This window comes from Camelus dromedarius, chromosome 4 (genome assembly GCF_036321535.1).
Source record: "Camelus dromedarius isolate mCamDro1 chromosome 4, mCamDro1.pat, whole genome shotgun sequence".
Lineage (NCBI taxonomy): Eukaryota > Metazoa > Chordata > Mammalia > Artiodactyla > Camelidae > Camelus > Camelus dromedarius.
The window spans coordinates 66,011,934-66,033,349 of NC_087439.1; the positions used below are offsets into that span (position 1 = coordinate 66,011,934).

General features: G+C 41.8%; 2 protein-coding genes across 2 annotated transcripts; both read left to right on the forward strand.

Annotated features, from left to right (window-relative positions):
- Positions 1-2,571: 2,571 nt before the first annotated feature.
- Positions 2,572-17,420, forward strand: C4H2orf80 (chromosome 4 C2orf80 homolog). Its single transcript, XM_010985433.3, has 8 exons — positions 2,572-2,690; positions 4,433-4,514; positions 6,453-6,535; positions 7,915-8,002; positions 8,384-8,455; positions 15,482-15,569; positions 15,861-15,982; positions 16,893-17,420. The coding sequence occupies exons 1-8, from the start codon at positions 2,650-2,652 to the stop codon at positions 16,899-16,901; spliced, it is 585 nt and encodes a 194-aa protein (XP_010983735.1). The 5' UTR covers positions 2,572-2,649; the 3' UTR covers positions 16,902-17,420.
- A 1,703-nt stretch (positions 17,421-19,123) lies between these two features.
- Positions 19,124-21,084, forward strand: LOC105093553 (gamma-crystallin A). Its single transcript, XM_010985434.3, has 3 exons — positions 19,124-19,132; positions 19,236-19,478; positions 20,682-21,084. Exons 1-3 carry the CDS (start codon positions 19,124-19,126, stop codon positions 20,952-20,954), a joined length of 525 nt encoding a protein of 174 aa, XP_010983736.1. The 3' UTR covers positions 20,955-21,084.
- The last annotated feature ends 332 nt before the right edge of the window (positions 21,085-21,416 follow it).

The window sequence follows — 21,416 nt, forward strand, 5'->3', positions numbered from 1 at the left end:
GTGCTTGTTTTACAGAGGGGGAAACACACAAACACAGAGAGGCAAATTCATTTGTCCAAGGTGACACAGCTAGTTGGCAGCCTCCCAGGGTCTCCTGACCTCCAACCTAATGAGAATGGAAGATGCTCATGTTTTTAAAATCTTTGCATCTTATGATACATTGAATTGTAGAGGGAGGGGGGATGGCTCTAAGAGGAAGCTGTCCCAACAACCAAGAGACCCAAGTTTTATAATTTGTGTGTCCAAAATTCAAGGCGCTGGCTCAGAATTACAAAGCAAGAATAGGTTAAAGCAAATGCTGAATCTTTTGCTTTTTGAAAAGGCTTCTAAGCTAAGGAAGCGCCTCTCTCACCTGTCAAGGAATTGAGGTAAGACAGATTTTTTTTTTTACCAACAAACATTTTTAAAATTATTGAATTAGAGGAATGATAACATGCTAGCCTTTATAAAGTTGTGGAAAGTTAAGGTGAAAAGACCTCTGGGTGACGTTAACTAGGCTCATCACATTTTAGACGACACCAGAGAGTGGGGTCCAGAAAAGCCAAGAGGCTTGGCCAGGGCCACATTGTCAGTGGTGGAGTGGACTCCATATTCCGGCATCTGGCCTCCCCAGGTCCAGTGCTTTTCCTGGTCTAGGCCACAAGGCAACCTTTCTGGCTTGCAGTCTCCTGTCCCAGTTGACTCTCTAGTAGAGAGCAATATCACTGTCTTTATAGTTAATCCATTTCCTATGGAATGCTCCTACTTTATTCCCTTTTCTACGTCCTATCCAAGGCATTAGCAGATGTAGCAGCAGCAAGAATGGCCCACAATAATTAAACTGGTTTGGTGAAGAATTTATTTAAATCAGTAGCATCCTGTTTCCTCTCTGATTATTGTTGGAGAGCTGAATTAAATGAAGTTTAATGTTTATATGCTCTAATTTTCCCCTCAAAAGTTTCTAAGTTTTTTTTCCCCAGTCATTTTTAGAGCAGTGATTTAAAAACATATGCATAATTTCAAAAGTACGGAAGGTAATATAATGAACAGCTACAGACCTATCACCCCAGAGTCAACAAATGTTAACAATTTTTCTTTTATGTGTATTAGTCAGAGCTCTCCAGAGAAATAGAACTAACAGGATGTGTATATATATGTAGAGAGAAATTCAGTTTAAGGAATTGGCTCATGTGATTGTAGTAATTTGGACAGTCCAAAATCTGGTGGGGTGACAGGATGTAGACTCAAGGAAGAGTTGCAGTTAAAGTCTGAAGGCAATCTGCTGGCAGAATTCCTTTTGCTCAGGAGAGGGTCTTTTAAGGCCTTCAACTGATTGGATGAGGCCCACCCACACAATGGAAGGTAATCTGCTTTACTCAAAGTTTACTGATTTAAATGTTAATCTCATCCAAAAAACACCTTCACAAAAACAACCAGAATAATGTTTGACCAAATATCTGGGCACACTGGCCTAGCCAACTGACACAGAAAATTAACCATCACAATTTGCTTAAGAATCTTTTTTAAAAAATTACAATCTTTTTTAAGAAATTAAACATTGCAGATAAAGTTGATATCACATTTACACCCTCTCCTAGGGCATTTCATTCAACAGTGATGATTTTCAAAATAAACTCCTTTTTATGACTTCAGATCCTGTTTGACCCCATCACCTGAACTTTAATTCTTCACCCGGACGCCCCAAGTCCAGGTGCTGCTGAGCCAATTGCAACAATGATGATAGAGGGAAGGCCACTGGGTCCTGGATGGGGCTGGAGGACGAGGTGAATGAGGACAGGGGGAGTGAAGTGGGGTGCTCTGCGGGGGACACCTGGAGAGGCCTGGGCTGGTGCCTTGTTTCCCCAGGTAGGCAGCATCCTTGGGGCTTTGAGCTGTGAGTGTGTGAGGGTCAGCTCTGCTGTAGGAGACCAGGCACCACCAGTTACCTTCAGGTGGAGTTTCCCAACTTAGTTTTTTAAAGTAGGCAATGCATTACATAGTTCAAAAACCAGGACTTTACAGAGATTCCTGTGGAGAAACCTCGCCACCCATCCCTGCCAGCCCTTTCATATCCTCTTCAGGAATTCATTATGGGGGTGAGACTTGAAGACACGGCCTCACCTTTGCCATCACCCCATGTTCTTACCAGGGCCTCCTGGCCATAGGAAGTTGTACATGGGATCTATAGGAAACTCTTATGAGCCATGAACCAGCTAGATTCACTGGGAGTCATTATGCTGAACACATACAGAACTCAAACATATTCAGATCGCAGACGATCTGTGTTTGGATGGTTCTGCCCAAACACTCTTATCTATGATTACATGAGCCGTGTTGGTTTTACTTGCTAGTTTCTTGCAAGGATAAGTAAATGATGAATATTGAAAAAACTTGGAAGGAATAAGAGGCATCAGATAAACTCAAGGTACAGTGTACTGGCTTCCAGACAGATTTCTGACCTGGAACCTGCTGGATAAGAGGCCTACAACTCTCGGATCCCTTCCAGAGCCTAGGATTCCATGACTGGTATTGGGAGTGATAGCATCCCTAACTCAAATCCTCTCTGATTTGCTGCTGTAGCTTCTAGGCTCGGAGAGGCTGGGTCTTTCCAAAGGATAACAGGTGCAGTGTAAGCTGCAGATACCTGCTCAGCTGGATAAGCCTTTAATCATGGAAAGAAGGCTGCTAAAGAAGGAAATGAAAAAGCTCCTGTAAGTCTGAGAATAACTTTCATTTATTACACTCAACATTGGGTGGGTTTTATGTCATGGATGGTCCAGCTATTAGCAGGAGGGTAAAGCTCTAAGAAAGAAGCTATTCCTGTGCTATAGGAGAAAGCCGGCTGATCTGGCTTTCCTGCCCGAGAGGCTTCACACGTAGTGCAAAGCAGGATGCTGAATCTCTTGGGAGGATGTTTCTGCCAGCAGCGTGCGCATCCGAGGCATCCCCATTTTAGAGCCTGAGATCCAAGCCCACAGCCCCAGCCTGTGCTGGGAAGGATGTGCCTTTGAAAGGGCCTTGCTGGTAACAGATATTAGGAGAGATTTCTGAAAAATGGACCCAAGGGCCCAGCATTTAAATTGTAGCCTCTGCTTCTTCTATTGTCAGTCTTACTGATTAAATAATTCATCTCCTTTTTTTTTTTTTTTTTTTTTTTTTTTTGCCATCTGAACTTTGTTTTAAACATGTGAGAAAACATTAAGTTTTCCCATGGAAAAATTTTTTTTCTCCTGTGGTAGCGTATCTCTGACTTGGTACTTTGTTAAGAGGTTGGTGAAAATTACAGACCATATAAAAGGAGGAAAAATGATTATGTTCTATTTCATGATTATAGGCACAACAATAATATCTTTTTCATTAAAGACCTTATCACAGTCCCTATTAAATATCCTTTCTCTGCCTGCTAAGAGAATTATCTTTTCACACGTCTTTAAGAAATGCTGTAATAAACTATGTATGAATTCACACATTTACATGTATTTATTTGGAGACCAATGTATTAAGAACAAACCTTAATTAGGAATGCCCATTCCTCTACATATCTCCTCCAAAGATCTGGAACTTTAAAACTGATATAAATTAATTTTATATCCCAAGAATCCATTTAGGAATCCAAGACACAAATAAAGTGTCTTGGAATTACAAAGCAAAACTTCAAGAATTTGTATCAATCTAGAATAGCTTAATGACTCAGAAGTAGAACTTTTAGAAGCCAAAAGCAATTTATCCTCATCACAGGAATTTGCCTAAAGTATTTGGTAAACACCTTGAGAAACAGAACTGTCCTTATGTAACATTATGAGATTTGCCGAGATCGACCTTGGAAACCCCAGAGTCCTTTTTCCTACATTCAGTCCCTCTTCTCGACTTTCCCAAGGTAGCCCCCTTTTCTTTTCTCCCAGGGCCCTTATTCAACCTCCCCTTATTAAAAGCCCATTAGGAAAGGATCTGATAAGGATAGGCTAAGTGGGAATCACTAATAGGTTTCTATGTATAACTCCTCCTAAGAGTATTTGCATTCTGATGGGGAAAAGCCTTTGGGCAAAATAACATACCTGTACAGAATATCATACATCTGGAATTTATCAATTTTGGACATTCTGTCTGAGTTTAGCACAGGCAGCAAGGGAATCTTTATTTTAAACAGTGGGTGTAAATCTTTTCAGTTTTGTAAAGTCTATTCTGCCTATGGGAGTTTGTCATACTCCCTGCTTTCCTATAAATTCAGTTCTCTGTGAGTTTAATTTTTTGATAACTGTGATTTGGTCATTGTGATTAGACACTTTAAACCTGCAGCATTGCAGAATGGCCATGTAAATCAAAATGAATATTAACTCAGCCACCAGACTTCTCTTGTATTTTGGTGGAGGAGGGAGGGGTTGGGAAGGAACCTTCTGCAAACTGCGCTCCCATGTCATTCCTGCTGGTTCAATTCTGCTCTCTTGCTTTTGAGGGGAGATTATATTGGCATCAGACTTCGGGAAAATGAATTTGACCCAAAAGGAAGAAGGCAACTCACCTTTCTAGATGATATGGTAAAGAAAAGCATGCTGCAGTGAGTCACATGTGTGTCTATGTGTATTGAGGGGACAGAACAAGGGTCTACTGTCTATCCTAAACAAGGCTGACCTTGATCCCCCAGCATGTCCTCTTCCTCATCTTCTTATCCTAGGGTTGTCCATGTGGTCTTCTCAACTTATTCATGAGAATAAGAAAATAAATCATGGGACTTTTTGCTATTTACTGTTAGGAGAGATTAAAAAGCAAAATGACTACAAAAGTGACATGCAGGATGTTAAAAACTTTTTGACAAGGTTAGCTCTCATGTAGTTCTCAAATACAATCATGTTTTTACCATGTGCATTAATGGAGAAAACCAAAGAATTTCATAATCCTAAAATCCTTTGTTATTCATTTTGAAACTCAGAGTCATGTTATGTAATAAAAGTTCACTTCACATAAATTAAGGAAGCTGTGTAAAGATCTAATTCAAAAGAGATTAGTAAATCGTCAGCTTTTTTATGCTGCTTACTTACTGCTCTTGCACTAATGAGGAAGAAGGGATTATCCGTCCCTCCCACCCCCCCCCATCCCTGTCTGTTTTCCCTGGAGCTAAATAAGCAGTTAAGGCTTGGTGTTCTAAAGGACTTCTCTGCGCACATATGAAGTGGAGAAATTAAATCAATTAGACAAGTGCTTCTCAAACTTTAATAAGGTCGTATTACTAGGCTGTTTTGATTCAGGAAATCTAGGGAGGGGCTGGGAATTTGCATTTTTTTATAAGCAAACAGGTGATGCCAATGGTGCTGGTGCAGGCATCAGTCTTTGGATTAGGTTTCAACAAATGATCACAATCCTCCTTTTCCTTCCTTCTTCCCTCCCTCCCTCCCTTCCTTCCTCTCTCTCTTTCTTCTTTCCTCCATTTCTCCCTTCCTCCCTTTCTTCCTTTCTCTCTTCCTTTCTTTCTTATTTTAGCTTGGTTCAGTCCTTGAAAGAAATAATTACGTTGTTCTAATTATACCATTGAGAGAATTTTAGAGTTAGCCCCTTGGAGCCCATCTGAAAACACAAAAACGAAATTGACCTTCCCTTTTCTGGGGTTGGGGCTGGGGATGGGGAGGAGAGAAGAAATGTTTTGATAGATAAGTGGTGAATACCCTTTGACATTACCAGGAAATGTGGTCGGTAGGCTAGGAATGAGCATTCGAATCGGTCCTCAGCTTTTCACTGCATGTAAGACTCTTAGCAGGTCACTTAACCAGGTCTTCTTTCAGTTCTCTGGCTCTACTAGACCCTCCACCTGAGAAGTCCTTCTCTGTCTATAGAAATTCTCCGTATCCTTTAAGCCCTAGCTCCACCAAGGCCTCCTCTTTGTGTTGTTTTTTTTTTAATTAAAAAAAAATTTTTTTTAAGCCCTCCTAAGCCCAGACCTCCTCTTTGAAGCCTCCCGGAATTCCCCCAGCTTCCCAGATAGGCACAGCCCTCCACCGTGCCCTCGGGAGCACATCTCTGATGTTCTACTCACAGAGTTAGAAATTGTCCTCTATGTCCCTCTTCCTCCTCCACCTTCACCTTCTATTTTAAAATTCAAGGAAACTGAGGCCCAGAGAACATCAATTGTTCACCCAAGGATAAAATATCACTCATTGTTGGCCATGCCTGGATTTGAACCCAGATTCCCTGATTCCCAGTTTAGTATTCTTTCCATGAATCTATCCCTTCTTTTCCTGCCCCCGCTTCACCAACCCCATACATAGAGGAAACTGCTCTAGTGGGAGGTAAATGTGGTGCCTGTAGATCCCTGGTTATTTCTGTCTGAGCATCAGGTTACTGGACACAGCTGATGATCCTCACCATTGTGGACATGACGAAACAGTAGACTAGGCTTAGCAATGCCATTGTCATCGGGCCCAGGGCGTGCTTCGGCCCATGTCTAAGCTGTTCCTTTTGCTCTCTGTGTTTCCTGTCCCCAGGCACACTATGACTTGGCCATCCATGTTGCTTTGCAATGGCTGGATCACAAAGAAGACTTAACTTGGCTGGAACGGGAGGAAGTGTAAGTTGAATGGTTTGGGGTTTTGGTTTTTCTAATGTGTGATTATGAGAAGCGACAGAGGAAGTTCTATCTGGCATCTTCCACAATGACGCACTCTGATTTGAAAATACTGCAGGTGAGCATCTATTTCCAACTAGAAACCTGAAGAAACCCCACAGTCATCAATTCAAGGAAGTCATGTATATGCTTACATATTTTGCATCTCTGTTAATTGTTTTCCATCAGATGCAGATCTTTCTTGCATAGAATGTTCTGCCTGAGAAATATGACTGTGCTTTATTGTGTACATGCCTTGATTTTTTTTTTTAATGATCAGTTCTGTGGGTAAAGTCTGTAATCTTTTCCTAAGGACTATCAAACACAGCTTCTTAAGCATTTGACCAGATGTGTGCCTGAGCTGAGTGGTTTGAGTCACAGCTGTTTAGAACCTTTCCAGAATGTTTGGCATCTTCTCCCGTGTGTGCCAGGCAGACCAGCTCAGTTGGGAAGAACATGAAACTAGTGAGGCCAGGATCGAACTGCTTGTTTCAGAGGCCAGTTGTTTTTTCTGTTCCGTGGCTTTAGAATGCACACCTCGTCCTGAATGACTGTACCAGTGTTTAGTTGTAATCAGCAGAAAATCCAGTTTGAGCAGAGTTAAGGAAAAAAAAAAAGCAGGGAAGAAAGAAAATGACACAGAGAGAGGAGGAGGGGAGGGATTTATCTCCTCTGTAACTGACAAGTCCATGGCTAGGTCCACATCAGGCATGGCTTAACTCAAAACTCAAGCCAGGTCGTCAGGATCCACCTTTGGACTGTTTTCCCTGGGTGGACACTATTCCTAGTTTCAACCCACTTTATCACAACATTCAGTCCAAGGGAGAATGCATTTTTGAAAAATCACAGAATTATATCTCAATGACTCTGTTTGCTCTGATTTATCTGGGGGTGGAGTAGGGGGAGTAGGGGATGGAATACGCTGACTAGCTTAGTCCATGGTGTGTTTTCCATCCTTGGCCTCTAGGGCTGTTGTCAGCTTCTCTAGAAGCATAGAGGTACCCAGTGGGGTAGGGCAGTTATCCCCAAGCAAATTGCCACAGGAGGGGGAAAGGAAACTGGTTGGCACAGTCATAACTGCTCACCATAGTGGCCAGTCTGCCAATGATGGATAGCTGCGGGAACATGGATAGAGGAGGGCAAATTCATCAGCACTGTTGAAAGATTCAAAATTCAAAGGGTAGACTTTACTGATGATGGATTGATCGTATCAGTTTTGTAAATAAGTGCATGGCACACGGCCACTGGCGGTTACTTATCACTTATGATTATTGTCACAACCTTAGCAGGCATCAAAAGAACAAGGGTAAACCCTGCATTCTTACTTATTCAATTCCCTTTAGGAAAATGCCATTTTGGGGTAGACCCATATATCCAAACCACAGAGAACGAGAAGCAATGATTTTATCATCTTACGCTGGAATCTTAATGGTAAGGAAGTGAACACCGTGCATGTATGGAGATTTTGTATCTACAATGTGCGTTTTGATATTAATGCATACTTATTTTTCAACCAATATTTCTAAATATTCAGAATTTACTAATATTAAATGTTTTATTTTTAAAGATATAATAAATAAAATACTGACTTCTATATTGTATTGTGAAAACATTTATTTAAGGGGAAAAATAACACATAAGTAATTGGCATTAGGATACTCTGATTTATCCACTTATTTGGAAATTATTTATTTGGTGCCCATGCTCTCAGGCATGGTACTAGACGTACTGGAGCTATAATAGCTTTGTTTTATAATAAAAGAAGAGCCGTGATATGATAACATATTTGTTGTTATTGTTGTTATTTAACAGAACAGTATCCCAATTGAGGAAGTCTTTAAAATTTATGGGGCTGATTCTTCTGCCAGTTCTGGTGCTATCAAGGTAGGGATTACCTGAGACCACCAGTATAAGGGATTTTTAGAGAGAATTTATTTTGTAAATTCATAATGTTGCATTTTCAGGCACAAAATAACAGTTTTATATCAAAATGTACAAAACCAGATGTACGCATATCTTACTCCAGTAATAAATGTTTATAAGATGCTTTCCTTACATAAGGGACTACATTTGTCATAACAAATGCATTTTTGGTTAGGCTGAGAAAAGGCAGCCAACTGAGCACCTGTCTTAAGAGTCTAGATTCTGCCTCTGTTTCTGATTAACACAGTTTGTCACTTACACTTTTTATGATGCAGATCTGGTCAATTTAAGCACTCTCCTACCTTCTAGAACTAGGACAAGATCTACAAATTTCATCCTCATGATAACTCACCTAGCACGCTGCTGCCACATTTCTCCTTCCCACAAGACTACTTGGAAATCAGCACAGTAGACGCAGTAATGATCTGGGAGTCCAGGACCTGGGAGGAGTTCTGACTAGGTCCTTTTCCCTCTTTGGGCTTCCTTATACTGATCTTTAAAAAGGTGGAATATTCTGAATGATCTTTACGGCCAATTCAGGTTTTGCTATTTATGAATGTATGAACAGTTAGTAAACATTTAAAATATGAACTTCTTAAAAAAAAAGGTGGGGGAGGATATAGCTCAGTGATAGAGTGTATGCTTAGCATGAACAAGGTCCTGGGTTCAATTCTCAGTACCTCCATTAAAATAAATAGATAAATAAACCTAATTACCCCCCCCAAAAGTAAATAAATAAAATAAAATGAAACATGGGTTTCTATTCAGAGGTAAACTACTTACTGATCATTTTAGCTTTTGATACCTCTAGAAAAGGGAAAAGGAAAGGGAAGATGGGGTGGGCAGGGGTGAAGTGGAGGAGTCAGGGAGAGAAGCAGGGAGAGCCCACACCCTGACACAAGGCCTTCTGCTCACATTGTCGATTCCCCCCCACCCAGGATTTGGGAGGGAGGCCTGGGCAGGGGCAAGGCTATGGCACAGGAAGCTGCTTCCCATGTTCTCTTACCTGCAGACCATACTGCAAACAGTGGGGTCATATAAGGTCAAAAGCCCACCAGGTCCAGCCTAGGAGTCAAGCATTTGCTCAGAAGTGTTGTAACTGACTCCAACTGTCCTAGCACTGGTAAGCTGGCCCTGAATCTGAGACTCAAATTCCCTTAATACAGAGGAAATCAGCACCTTCTCCCTGATCACTCTGGTTTCAATTCCATTCATTCATTCACTCATTCACTCACTCACTCATTCATTCATTATAGTTGTAGGCGCAGGGAATGTAAGGGGGAGCAGGTCAGACAAGATGACTTTCTGGTGGATCTTATACTGGAGTTGACATTCTACCTTGGTTGAGGCATAAGCCACCCCAGGCCCAATGCTCCTCAGAGACCAAGCTGTTCTTGGCTTTTAAGGAAAGCCCAGCTCATTTGTTTTCTTAGAGAGCTGAGCAGACTTTAACTGCTTCATTCCTGTTTGTTTTTCTGCAGTTTTCTCCCTTCCAGGCTGCCCTCTTCTCCCCTTTCCTCAAATCACCCCAATAACACATACACATAAATATCTGAGCTCAAGCCCCTCTGTTTCAGACACTGTGTTCTCTCGCCTTCACCTTCTGTGCCTGGGGGAGGTCTAGGGCAGGCAGCAGGCACCTCTGGTTGGCTGGTCTCAACTCAAGTGGCCAGAGAGCAAATACAGAAAATTTCATCCTGGAGGGAGCGGCACTGTCAGCACTCCCAGTCATGGCTGGGTTACCCATTAAGAAGATTTGCAGACATGGATGTCCAAGTGGCTCAGATGGCCAGGTTTGTTACAAGGACCAGAAGGGGAAGCCACACTGTTGAGAGGCAGGCTGGCCAATCTCTATCTACCCATCTGGCCTTTCACTTATTCTTTAAAGAGCCTTTATTCAGCACCTTCTCTGTTCAGTTACACCCAGTCTCTGTCCCCACAATCAGTGGCCAATAACAGAAAGCCCAGATGTACACATAGACTACATAATGACCAGCTCTGAAGGGAAATAAGTTATATCCTCATAGAGGAGGTGTTGTCCAACTCAAGTTCATGTGCCCGATGCACAGTGAGGCCAAACATGCCGAAACCTGGGAGTTTGGAGCAGAAGGATTTATTGCAGGGCCGAGCAAGGAGAATGGGGCAGCTGATGCTCAGAAGACCTGAACTCCCAGATGGTTTTGGGGAAAGAGGCAAAATCAAACCTAGTTCAGGACTACTTTCTCTAAATATTCAAAAATTAAATAGCTCATCAAGCATTATTCATACAATATAAACTGACTGTTTTAGACAACGAATCATCACAAAGGGTGTGATATGATTTGAGCCACAGATATAAGGGTCTGAGGATCGTCTGCCCCATGGACCTCACAAGCCCCTCCCTGCCTCGGGGACGCCAGCCCAGGCCTTTCTCTTGTGTCTACACATCAGCTCCACTCAGGCACCTCCTCTGCATCTTAAATAAGGAATTAGCTGGACTTCTGGATGGGAATGTAACTTTTCAAAGATTACATTGTAAGAGCTATTTTAAAACAGTTCTTTAGGGTTTAACGTAATTTCAAAATATGGTTTTAACTAGGAGGTAGGGTTGTTCACGAAATAGTTATTGACAAAGGTTTCTTTCTAACGGCTGCGAGTATCTGAATGACCTTTGATTCCTTCGGATAACTTGTCTCCCAAGCAACAGCTAAAATCCTTCCCAAGCATGCGTCTAAAGCCCTGTTGAATACTAATCAGATTATGTAGAATTTCTGGCTGTTAAAATTGGCCACTTGGTACCACACGCATCCTGTGTGGGCTCAATGACTTTCTTTGGGACTATTTGCTGCCACCTGGTGACTGAAAGGCCTCATGGACCCAGAATGGTTCAATTCTGTAAGCTTCGGGTTCTACTCCTGATTTGGAGCTGTTTTTTGCTGACAGAGCCATTCTTCTGCTGTGGAAGTGGGACCTGTAGGGAAAAAAAAATCAGCTAAGGACCTCACGTAAGTGCGGGGATTTTGCAATTAACATCAGATAAATATAAGAGGTCCTGCTCAATTTTCAGCTGAAGAAAAGAAGCATAAATCTTCCTTTAATAAATAAAGCAAGCAAGAAAAATGTTCTTGAGCTCCATTTGACAGAGAAAGAGGGGGAAAAGGAAAGGGAGAGAGAGTGAAAACTGGTGTAACAGAAAGTGGGAAAAAATAAAGAGAGGTAACTGAAGAAATCAGAATCTCTCCTTTCTTGTCTCTTCCTGACCATCCATCATTCCACTCCATCCAAACTTATACCCAAAGTCTAAAGCAAGCTCTTCAGAGGCAAACAGACTGGTGTCCAGTTCCAGCTCTGTCACTCACTGGCTGTGTGGCCTTGGATAAGTTACTAACATCCCTGAGTCCCAATCCCCCTGCATGTAAATAGGCATGATTACCACACCAGGTTGTTCTGAGCATTCAGTGAGACCATGCAGATCAGGTGTGTGATGCTGGCATGGGGGGTGGGGGTCTTCGAGATTAGTATGATTATTTCCAAGCCCACTTGCGCTGGCTGGCCAGCCTCCCTGCTCCTATCCATAGGAGTCCGCTGCTAGCCACCTGGTCTCAGCAGAATGGCCATCTTCCACCCTCACACATCTCTGCAGCCCCAGCCTCCAGGCACAGACCCCCAGTCTGCTGTGTGTCTCCTCTTGAAGGATGCTGACTCAGCATGATCTGCACTGAAATGAAAAAGTGTTTCGTGATTTAAAAAAAGGGGGGACCTAGATTTAAACAAAAGTTCAGTATTGACCAATCTTCGTGATGAGGGATTAAAAGACATGCTTTCAATACCAGTTATGTCCAAATGAATATTTATCATATATGTTAGATAAAGACCAAGCAAACAAGCAAGTCCACCAAGTGCATGAAACGGAACAGTATCAACATTGTTTTGCGCTCTGTGTATCCTCTCCAGCCCCAGATTCTTCCTTTTGCCCCATTTCCACTATCTTAGATTGTGTTTTTATCATCCTCTTTTATTTCCTTATAGTTTGACCGCATATGCATCTCTAATCAATATATATTATTTAGTTTTGCATGTTCCTTGAAATTTATATACATGAAATAAAAGCAAGATATGTAAATGAAGCAATATAAATGAAATGAAGCAAATATATTCTTCGAGGGCTTTTTTCCACTCAACATTATGTTGCAGAAATTCATCCATGTTGTTGCACGTAGCTACAGTTTACTTTCACTGCAGATAGTATTCCACTGTGGGACTGTGCTACGGTTTATTTGTATATTCTTCTGTTTCAGATATTTAGATTATTTCTTTTATATGTCTCTTGGTGCACAGTGAAAGGGTTTCTGTGTGGCACGTGCCTCGGCCTGAAATTGCTGCATCATAGGGTATGTGCATCCTCAACTCTCCTTATAAGGCCAAATTCGCTTCCAAAATAACTGTACCAATTAATACTTCTATCTGCAATAGAGGTTATCTGGTTGTTACCGAGACTTGATATTTTCAGGCTTAAGTTTATCAGGCTGTTAAGCTTCCATTGTGGACTTGATTTACACTCTCTTGATCACCAGTGGACAATTATTTATATGTTTCTTCTTCTTCTTTTGTAGAGTGCCTGTTGAAATCTTTGTCCAGTTTTCTGTTGGGTCATTTTCTTTTTTATTTATACAGAGCCTCAATTTTTAGAAAAACTGCTAATGGATATAATCAGTCAAGTCCTAGATCTTCCAGCATTCTTTCAACTTAAAATTTGCCCTTTTTCTTCGTAAACGTTAAAATGTTTAGAAAGTTTGATTTCGCAACATCTCAACCACATTTGCAAAATTTGTTGGGTGGGCACAAACTGCCTTTCCAGGCTGCATGCCCTGCTTTTACTTTGGAAAATATGATTGTCATAAGCATATGTTCAATTGCTTTGACACTTCCGATGAGAAATGCTTCACCCTTCATGTCAGTGAGATCAAAGAAATGTTTTCATACATTACTGCTCAAGGTTGAAAGGCAGGTGAAGATGACTGTTTAGGCTCTTCATCCCTTAAGGACATACCCCTGTTTTTCTTGTCAAGTTCCAACATGCCTTTACATATCCCCATCTTCTCCTCCTCCTTACCCTTCGGTTAGAAGAAATTTCTGTTGACTGTGCTTTGGACATAATTTGGCACTCAGTAAGTACTTGAATGGAGAAATAACAATCAGAATAATACTCTGACATTGACACAATGAAGCTATCAGAAAGTAAATTTTAAGTGAAAAAAGATCCTCCAATTAACTCTGGGTTTAGGATTTCAATTTCATCCTACTTTTAACATAATTTTTCATATGAACCACAGAGAGCTCCATTAACTGCTTGCATGAGTCATCAGATTATCAGAACTCGCAGAACGTGTGATGTGGAAGTGACCTTTACTATCATTGGGTTCTATCATCCACAGTGGAGAGAGAAACTGTTACCCAACACAACTTCGTGTCTGCAACACACAGTGAGACCAAACAAATTGAAACGTTAGAGTTTGAGCAGAGAAGGGTTTATTGCAGGACCAAGTAAGGAGAACGGGTGGCTCATGCCAAAAAAAAAAAAACCCTGAACTGCCCAAAGGATTTCAACAAAGCATTTTTAAAGGCCAGGTGAGGGAGGTGGGGTACATGATCAACTTGTGCACAACTCCGATTGGTTGATGTTGAGGGAACAGGGTGGACAACACCATTAATCGTTAGGTGCCAGAAGTTCTGGCGGCCACATGCTCATGATCATCAAGTAATCAATTTCTTTCATTTGGTAATTTTTTAGCATCTGAAAAACTCAGGAATTATGCATGAGATATTGTTATCTGGGTACTTCAGAGAGGAGCTAAGCAGAGGACATGGGGAGAGGGTCTGTCCCAGGAAGGCCCCATAGGGTCCTGCTCGGTTACAAATCTAGAACATGAAAAGCCTCCATTTTGAGTCTTCTCATGCAGAAGTGCATGAAGATCAATGTACGAGCCAGTTCTCTTTCCCTTGTACCTGGCATACGTCATCCTGCAGGGCTGTTATCCCCGCTGTCATTGCTCCACACTGACACGAAGCCTCTTTCCAATGACTTTCTGTGTTTGAGGGTCATCTTTCTGAATACATTATGTGCTTCTTGAGGTTAGAAGCCATTATTCATGCTTAGGTTTAATTCTTTACAACACTGGATATGACATGAACTATCAATAAATATGTTTGCCATTTGAGTCAAAGGCTGAGGTCAAATTTAGAAATACCCCTGCTGAGGTGCCTATAACCTGTCCTGTCTATAAAGAGAACATGACCTCGTTTATTGTTTAATCCATGTTTTCTGTCCTTTCTGTTAGTACATCCTTGTTAGCACATCCTACTGTTTCGTTTATGAAATGTATCACAATGTATGATCAGGAATCTTGTCTGTCTTACCAACCAGAGCTCCTAAAACAGGGCCTGGCCCATAGTAGGTGCTCACTGGAAACTTGTTGAATGAATGAATGAAGAGACAGTCTTCACCTTGAGGAAGTTCCCAATGCAGTGCAACAGGCAGCGGGCTGTAACTATGAGACACTGGGGGTGTTCTACGTGACAATGTGCTCTGCATTCACAGATGAGTGAGTGGATGATTCAGCCTCTGGTGGGGTGGGGAGCAGGGTGCCAGCACTGAAGAGTGGAGGTGAGGGGACACGGGGCAAATTTCTCAGAAAAGGGGATATTTGAGCTCCATCTCAAAGGAAAAGTAGGAGCCTCTAGGTGGAAAAGGAGGAAAAGGCTATTCCAGGTAAAGGGAACCACATGCGGCATATCAGGGTGTGCAGGGGCCTTCTAGGCAAAGAATAGCAGCAGAGGGCAGCGTGTGAAGGTGCGTGACCCAAGAAACACGGGCCTTCTCAGTGGCCCGCTAGTAATGTGTAAGGAGAGTGGGTTTCAGACCAAGGACTGAAACAAGAGCTATAACAAGCAGCCACTGACAGCACAAAGTGGGTGCAGCTTTTGAAAGCAGGACTGTTTTCCTTTCAGGTTCCCCGAGCTCCACCTTTCCGCCTCTCTCTGCACCCTTTTGCCATGTTAACAGCACCCAAAGCCGCAGAATATGCCCGCAAACAGAGTAAGCCTGTTTACTTCCATCCGCTGAGAGAAATTTAAGTAAAACTAGGAGGTGAGCTCACAAAGTAAAGTCAAAGCTGTTATGGTAATAACATCTTTCTGTCTGGTTGAGTTTAAAAGAATCAGGAGCATTTATGACGATTTCCCTCCATCGCTGAAATCAGGGAAGTCATTTCTCAGACCCTTTGATGATGGGAACAAACCACCGTAGAAGGGAAGACTCTAAACCTGAGGGTGGACCCATTTAAAAAAAATTTTTTTAGACAGATATGATTACTACGTCTGTCTCTAGGTGTCAAGTTAGGAAGGGGAGCAACGAATAAAAATGCCACCAGCAGCTCTGCAAGGGAAGCAAATGCCAAGGAAAGGAAAACATCAAAGAATGTATCTTTGGACACACAGCCAAAGAACAAGGTAAGTCTAAAAATGCAACTTGAACCAAACTGATACCAGTTGTTTTGGGAATATTTAGATTGTAGTTAAAAGTCTAGCCTTTGGGAGTTAGATGCTCTGGATTTGAATCCAAAGCCCACTACTTACCAGCTGTGTGACTTCAGGCAAGTGACTTAACCTCTCTGGGCCTTAGTTTATATTACCATCTATGTCAAATAGCCTTGGTCCCTCTCTCACTAATGAGAATTTTCTCTTTGCCTGCTTTGCATCTCTGCTGCTTCTGCCCTGACCATCTGATTCCTGGGACGTGTATGTTGCAGAATTCAGAGAGCAGTCCGAGATGGACAGGGCTGGAAAAGAAGGAGAATGCTTTGCCTGTCTGGCTCTGCATTCTCAGCTATAGTGTGCAAATGGAAAGGAAATTTTAAAAGAAGTCAGAGAGACCAACAAGATCAACATAATAAAAGCCGAGCAGGGAGAGATTCAGAAGAATGCTACAGCCTGGCTGGCTGGGATATTCTAGGATTTTGTTGAATAAGAGACTCTGGGTCAGCTGGAGAGTTGTAAGGTAGGAAAGGAAAAGGGGAATTTTGAAACCTGAATCATTGGGTTATGAATTAGGTTTGCTTCAAGGAACACAAGTGAAAGTTAAACTCCTTTTTATTGAATTTGGTTGCTATCCTATGCATTTTTAAAATGTGAATCTCTGAATAGGCTAGGCCACACAGAGCTCATGATTAATTCAGGCTTTTTTGAGACAAACTATTGACTGATTAGAAATGTAACCTTATCATTGCAAGTGCTTTAATTCATCTTTGTCAGGCACTTGATATCTGATATTTGACCTTAACTCCCTATAAATTGAAAGCTAATATCTGTGTCCATGTTAAATTGATGTGCTTGATACCAAAATTATCTTTTTATTCTGCAGGTCAGTTAGAAACTTGGAACTGCACCATGGGAGTTCACAGTAAAGTCTCTGGGAGGGGAAAAGAACCATCACCTTAAAACTGCACCTCTTGACAGCATATTTTTCTTGACAATTAGCTTTTGATGCAAAGTGCATTGAAGTGCTATTTTGGATGTTAAACCTTCTTCTCTTAGAATCATTCTGTTTGGCCATGTTGTGGTTTTTATTTATTTTTTTTAAAGTATGTATATTATGCTACTTTGTTCTGACTGGAAGATTGTTGGTTAGAGGATTTTGAGAATATATAGTATTTCTTTGTCAAAGCAGGCTGGCTTTGTAGTACATTTACAAATGTTTATCACTGAATATTGCAGAATGGTGGAGTAGAAGGCAGTTTTTCGAAGTTTCAATCCAAAGTAAAATTAATCTGTCATTGATTGCCTTTGATACATTCTCATTTGGAAACATTTAAACTCATTTCAATAAAAGCATTAAAAGAAATATGGGTACAGACTTTCTTTCAGGAGAATATAATGACTACTAGGAAAAGAAAATATTCTAGTCTTTCAACACCTTTCCAAAATGCTGATTAGGCACATAGTTAAACTTAAAAATACACATAGTAACAATCTGACCAAATGAATGTGGGTATAAATTATACCATCTTAAGGTTCTCATGTGCCAACTTTATGTAGAACAGTTTACTTTAACGTGTGCCGAAACTGGCGTGTGGTTTGTTGACTTTTGCTGAAAATGGTGGTGTATTCCAATGTGGCGTTGTGGCTGGGGAGACCGATGCAGCCTTTTCCACACTGGTTCAGTTACGGCTGTAAGTAAGGTATATCAGTAGACCTGCCGCATTATGTGTATCCTCCTGTCCCTGGGTACACTGTCTAGCTTTGCAGGACTCTGCCCAGTTTTCCTCTGTCTGGGTTGGCCAGCTGCAAGGGAACGTTTTTTTTTTCTTTGCGACTATTGATTTTTCTCCCTTTAACAACTGCACAGTTGCTTTATGTGCTGCCTGAGGACTTTCACAAATGGCATCGTGGACATATTGCCATCTATAGTTGGATGTCCCTTTAGAGCCCCTCCACAGGTCATGAACCACGAAGGTGTTTGATTTCACCTTCCTACATACACACAGGATGACAAAAGAGTCGGTGACTAGAGTCATCTACCTCTGTGTATCTGAGGAATGCTAGAAGCACTTAGAAAATTTTAGAAAATCAATAGACTGGCTGCAATGGAAAAAGCTTTTCAAGTAGTCACCTGGGTTCTATGAAACAGTGATGCTTTGGGGAGGGAAAACTCAGGCAAATCGTGATGCTAGTTTTGAAAACAAAAAGCAACCCTAGAAGATGGATCGGGGTGGGGGAAGGCGAGTGGGAGGATCCTGTGTATTTTTCTGCTCTTGGAGTGTCTCAGAGTCTCAGGGACCTCTTTCTTTTTAGCCCAAGGAGAAGTGTTTAATCTCAAGACAAAATACGGCTATTTCCAAAATTTGCTGCTTTTTCACTAGCAACTCAAAGCTGTACATTTACAAATTGATTTTATTTTTTCTTCTCATGAGAGTAATATATATTTATATAATAGAAAATTAAGGCAATTGAAAACAACAAAAATGAGAAATAAAAACATAAAACTAAGAGCTATCATCTTGCCATTCACTGACAACCATGACTGACATTTCAGCTTATACATACACCATTATAATCTTTTTTTTTTCCTATACAGACATATGCAAAATACTTTTATCAAAAGCTTGTCATACTGATGAGGTAATTTAGGAAGTGTAATTGCCTTCCAGTTAGAGGATTTTTTGTTGCCCTTAGCACTTCAAATTCTTCTGGAACTCATAGGATGGTCACGAGCCACCCCAGATGGAGCCACCAATCTCATTTCAGCAGTTTCCATAGGCAAACTTTACAAAACACTGGGCATGTAATGTATTTCTAGAGAGCTGCATAGGATGAGAAGTGCGTCCTTTGTCTCCAAGGTCATAATGGCTCTGCTGACTTCAATTCCTTTCACTGGAGTGAGTGAGGACAACCCGAAAAGGCCAGAAAGAATGAGAGCCCCCAGCCCCATGATCCCAAATGAAAAAAAGAGAGAGAACATAGAAATCCCCTCCCGCACTACCTCCAGGCCCCTTTTGTGTCGTTCTTGCCAACACAGCAGCCGTCCTGCTATATATACCAGCTGCCACGCTTGTCCCCATCACGCTGGACGCTGATCACCCACTGTCAACAACCATGGGGAAGGTGAGCCAACCAAGGTGCCACACCATGCCTGTTGAGCCTCTACTGAGTCGGGGGATATACCTCCCAGCTGATTTCCTGCTGTCACCTTGTTTTCCACCTGCAGATCACCTTCTACGAGGACCGGGGCTTCCAGGGCCGCCACTACGAGTGCAGCAGCGACCATGCCAACCTGCAGCCCTACTTCAGCCGCTGCAACTCCATCCGCGTGGACAGCGGCTGCTGGATGATCTACGAGCGCCCCAACTTCCAGGGCCACCAGTACTTCCTGCGGCGCGGGGACTACTCCGACTACCAGCAGTGGATGGGCTTCAACGACTCCATCCGCTCCTGCCGCGCCATTCCTTACGTGAGTCTTGCTTCCACCTGACTATTGTGAAAGCATCGCTGATTCGTGGCCGTAAATTCCTGCTTATAAAAGTCAGTTGGTTTCAACTCAGGACTAGTGTTCACAGTAAACTAGCAATGCTGATTCTCAAGCATTTTTAAAAAATGATATATTTACTATACTTCACTGTATTCCCCTATGGAAACATTTTAACTCATTTCAATAAAGCATTTTAAAAAATAGATTGTTTTCAGGGCACGAGAAATCACAACAACATTGTGAATTAATTTGATAGCATCCACCTGATCCCCTAATTTCTAAATACATATCAAAATCACCTTGTTCAGTAAAGAAAAAAATCTACCTAGACCATTATTTTTTAATGATAAAAACACTGAGAGACTATGGGAAAATAACATAGGAATAATATATTCTGGCAGTATTGGCACTTGTTTTCAGTACATTCTCAAGGACGTACAGATCTAGAAACTAGAACAATATGTTTCAGCTTGTAAGTAGCACCTTGTATTCCAGGAGTTGTTATCAACTAGTTTCTTACAAGAGTCAGAGACAGATCGTTGATAAGGATTTCATGGGATATGGTCCTCACCAAAGAGCTGCTTAATGTCTCTTACATGGAGTTTGTGTTTCCACTTTCTGATGACACCAAATGGTGTGACAGGGCAAGCAGTTTCAAGATGTGAAATCAAAATTTGGCTGGAGAAATTTGCAGATGCAAAAAAGAGGTAGAACTAAAATAGGATCTACTTTGAGGCATGAATCTCAAATGGTACAGGTGACTTGGCAAAATGTCAGACATATGGCCTCAGAGAAAACACAGACTATTGTAAATGCTGAATGCAACAGTTACTTAAAACGAGCTTGATAGGACTCAGTTATATGCAGCATAATGGAAAAGAAAGTCAGAATCCTCTCCGCAGACTCACTAGTATGGTTATGACAGGTGCCTTTTTATGAAGGAATCTCTTTTATTGCCCTTATTTCAATGCTTGTTTCTTCCACAAGATAGTCCTCTGGTCAGGTCAGCTTTATTTTTAATACTCTCCCTAATCAGTTAGGCTGGCAATATATGGAGAGGTTACATATATAACAGGATGGTTTGAAAACCATGCTGCATGAAGCTGCAGGCTGATTTAGCCCCTTTCATTAACATCAAGTGATGCCCACAACTTATTTTTCACCTTTGATTTGTCATCACGACAGACCAGCTCTCACAGGATAAGGCTATATGAGAGAGAGAACTATGGAGGCCTCGTGTCAGAGCTCACAGAGGACTGCTCCTGCATCCACGACCGCTTCCGGCTCACTGAGCTCCACTCCCTCCACGTACTGGAGGGCTGGTGGGTCCTCTACGAGATGCCCAACTACCGGGGGCGGCAGTACCTGCTGCGGCCGGGGGACTACAGGCGCTACCACGACTGGGGGGCCCTGGATGCCAGAGTTGGCTCTCTGAGACGGGTCGTTGATTTGTACTAGGCTGTGTTTTTCTTGTTAAGATCCACATAGACATGCATTAAATATACAACTTGTGTTCCTGGAACTAAGTGATTCTTGTTCATCTTAAATAATAACTGAATTTTAATAAATGGTGAGCCCTGGCAATTTACTTGGTCAAGTGTTTTGAATGTCTACTTACTTGCTGCTGGTCAGGCAGCCATATTTATGATGCCCTCACTCACATCATGAGAAGGAGAGAGAAACACTGTCCCTGCCTCTATGACCCACAATCTGAGGGAGAGAGGAAAGAAACATAATAAAAAAGTATTAAACCCACGTACAGGAGAAAACAGAGAACGTGGCTAGGACACCAAAGACAAGGGATTGCTGGAGAGATTAAGGCAGCTGAAGTCTCTGATAAAATTAGTCAAGAGAAGCTGAGAGAAGAGAGGAGCTTTAAGCAGAATTATCAAAGTAGAGAAAGTTGAGTCTTCCTGATGA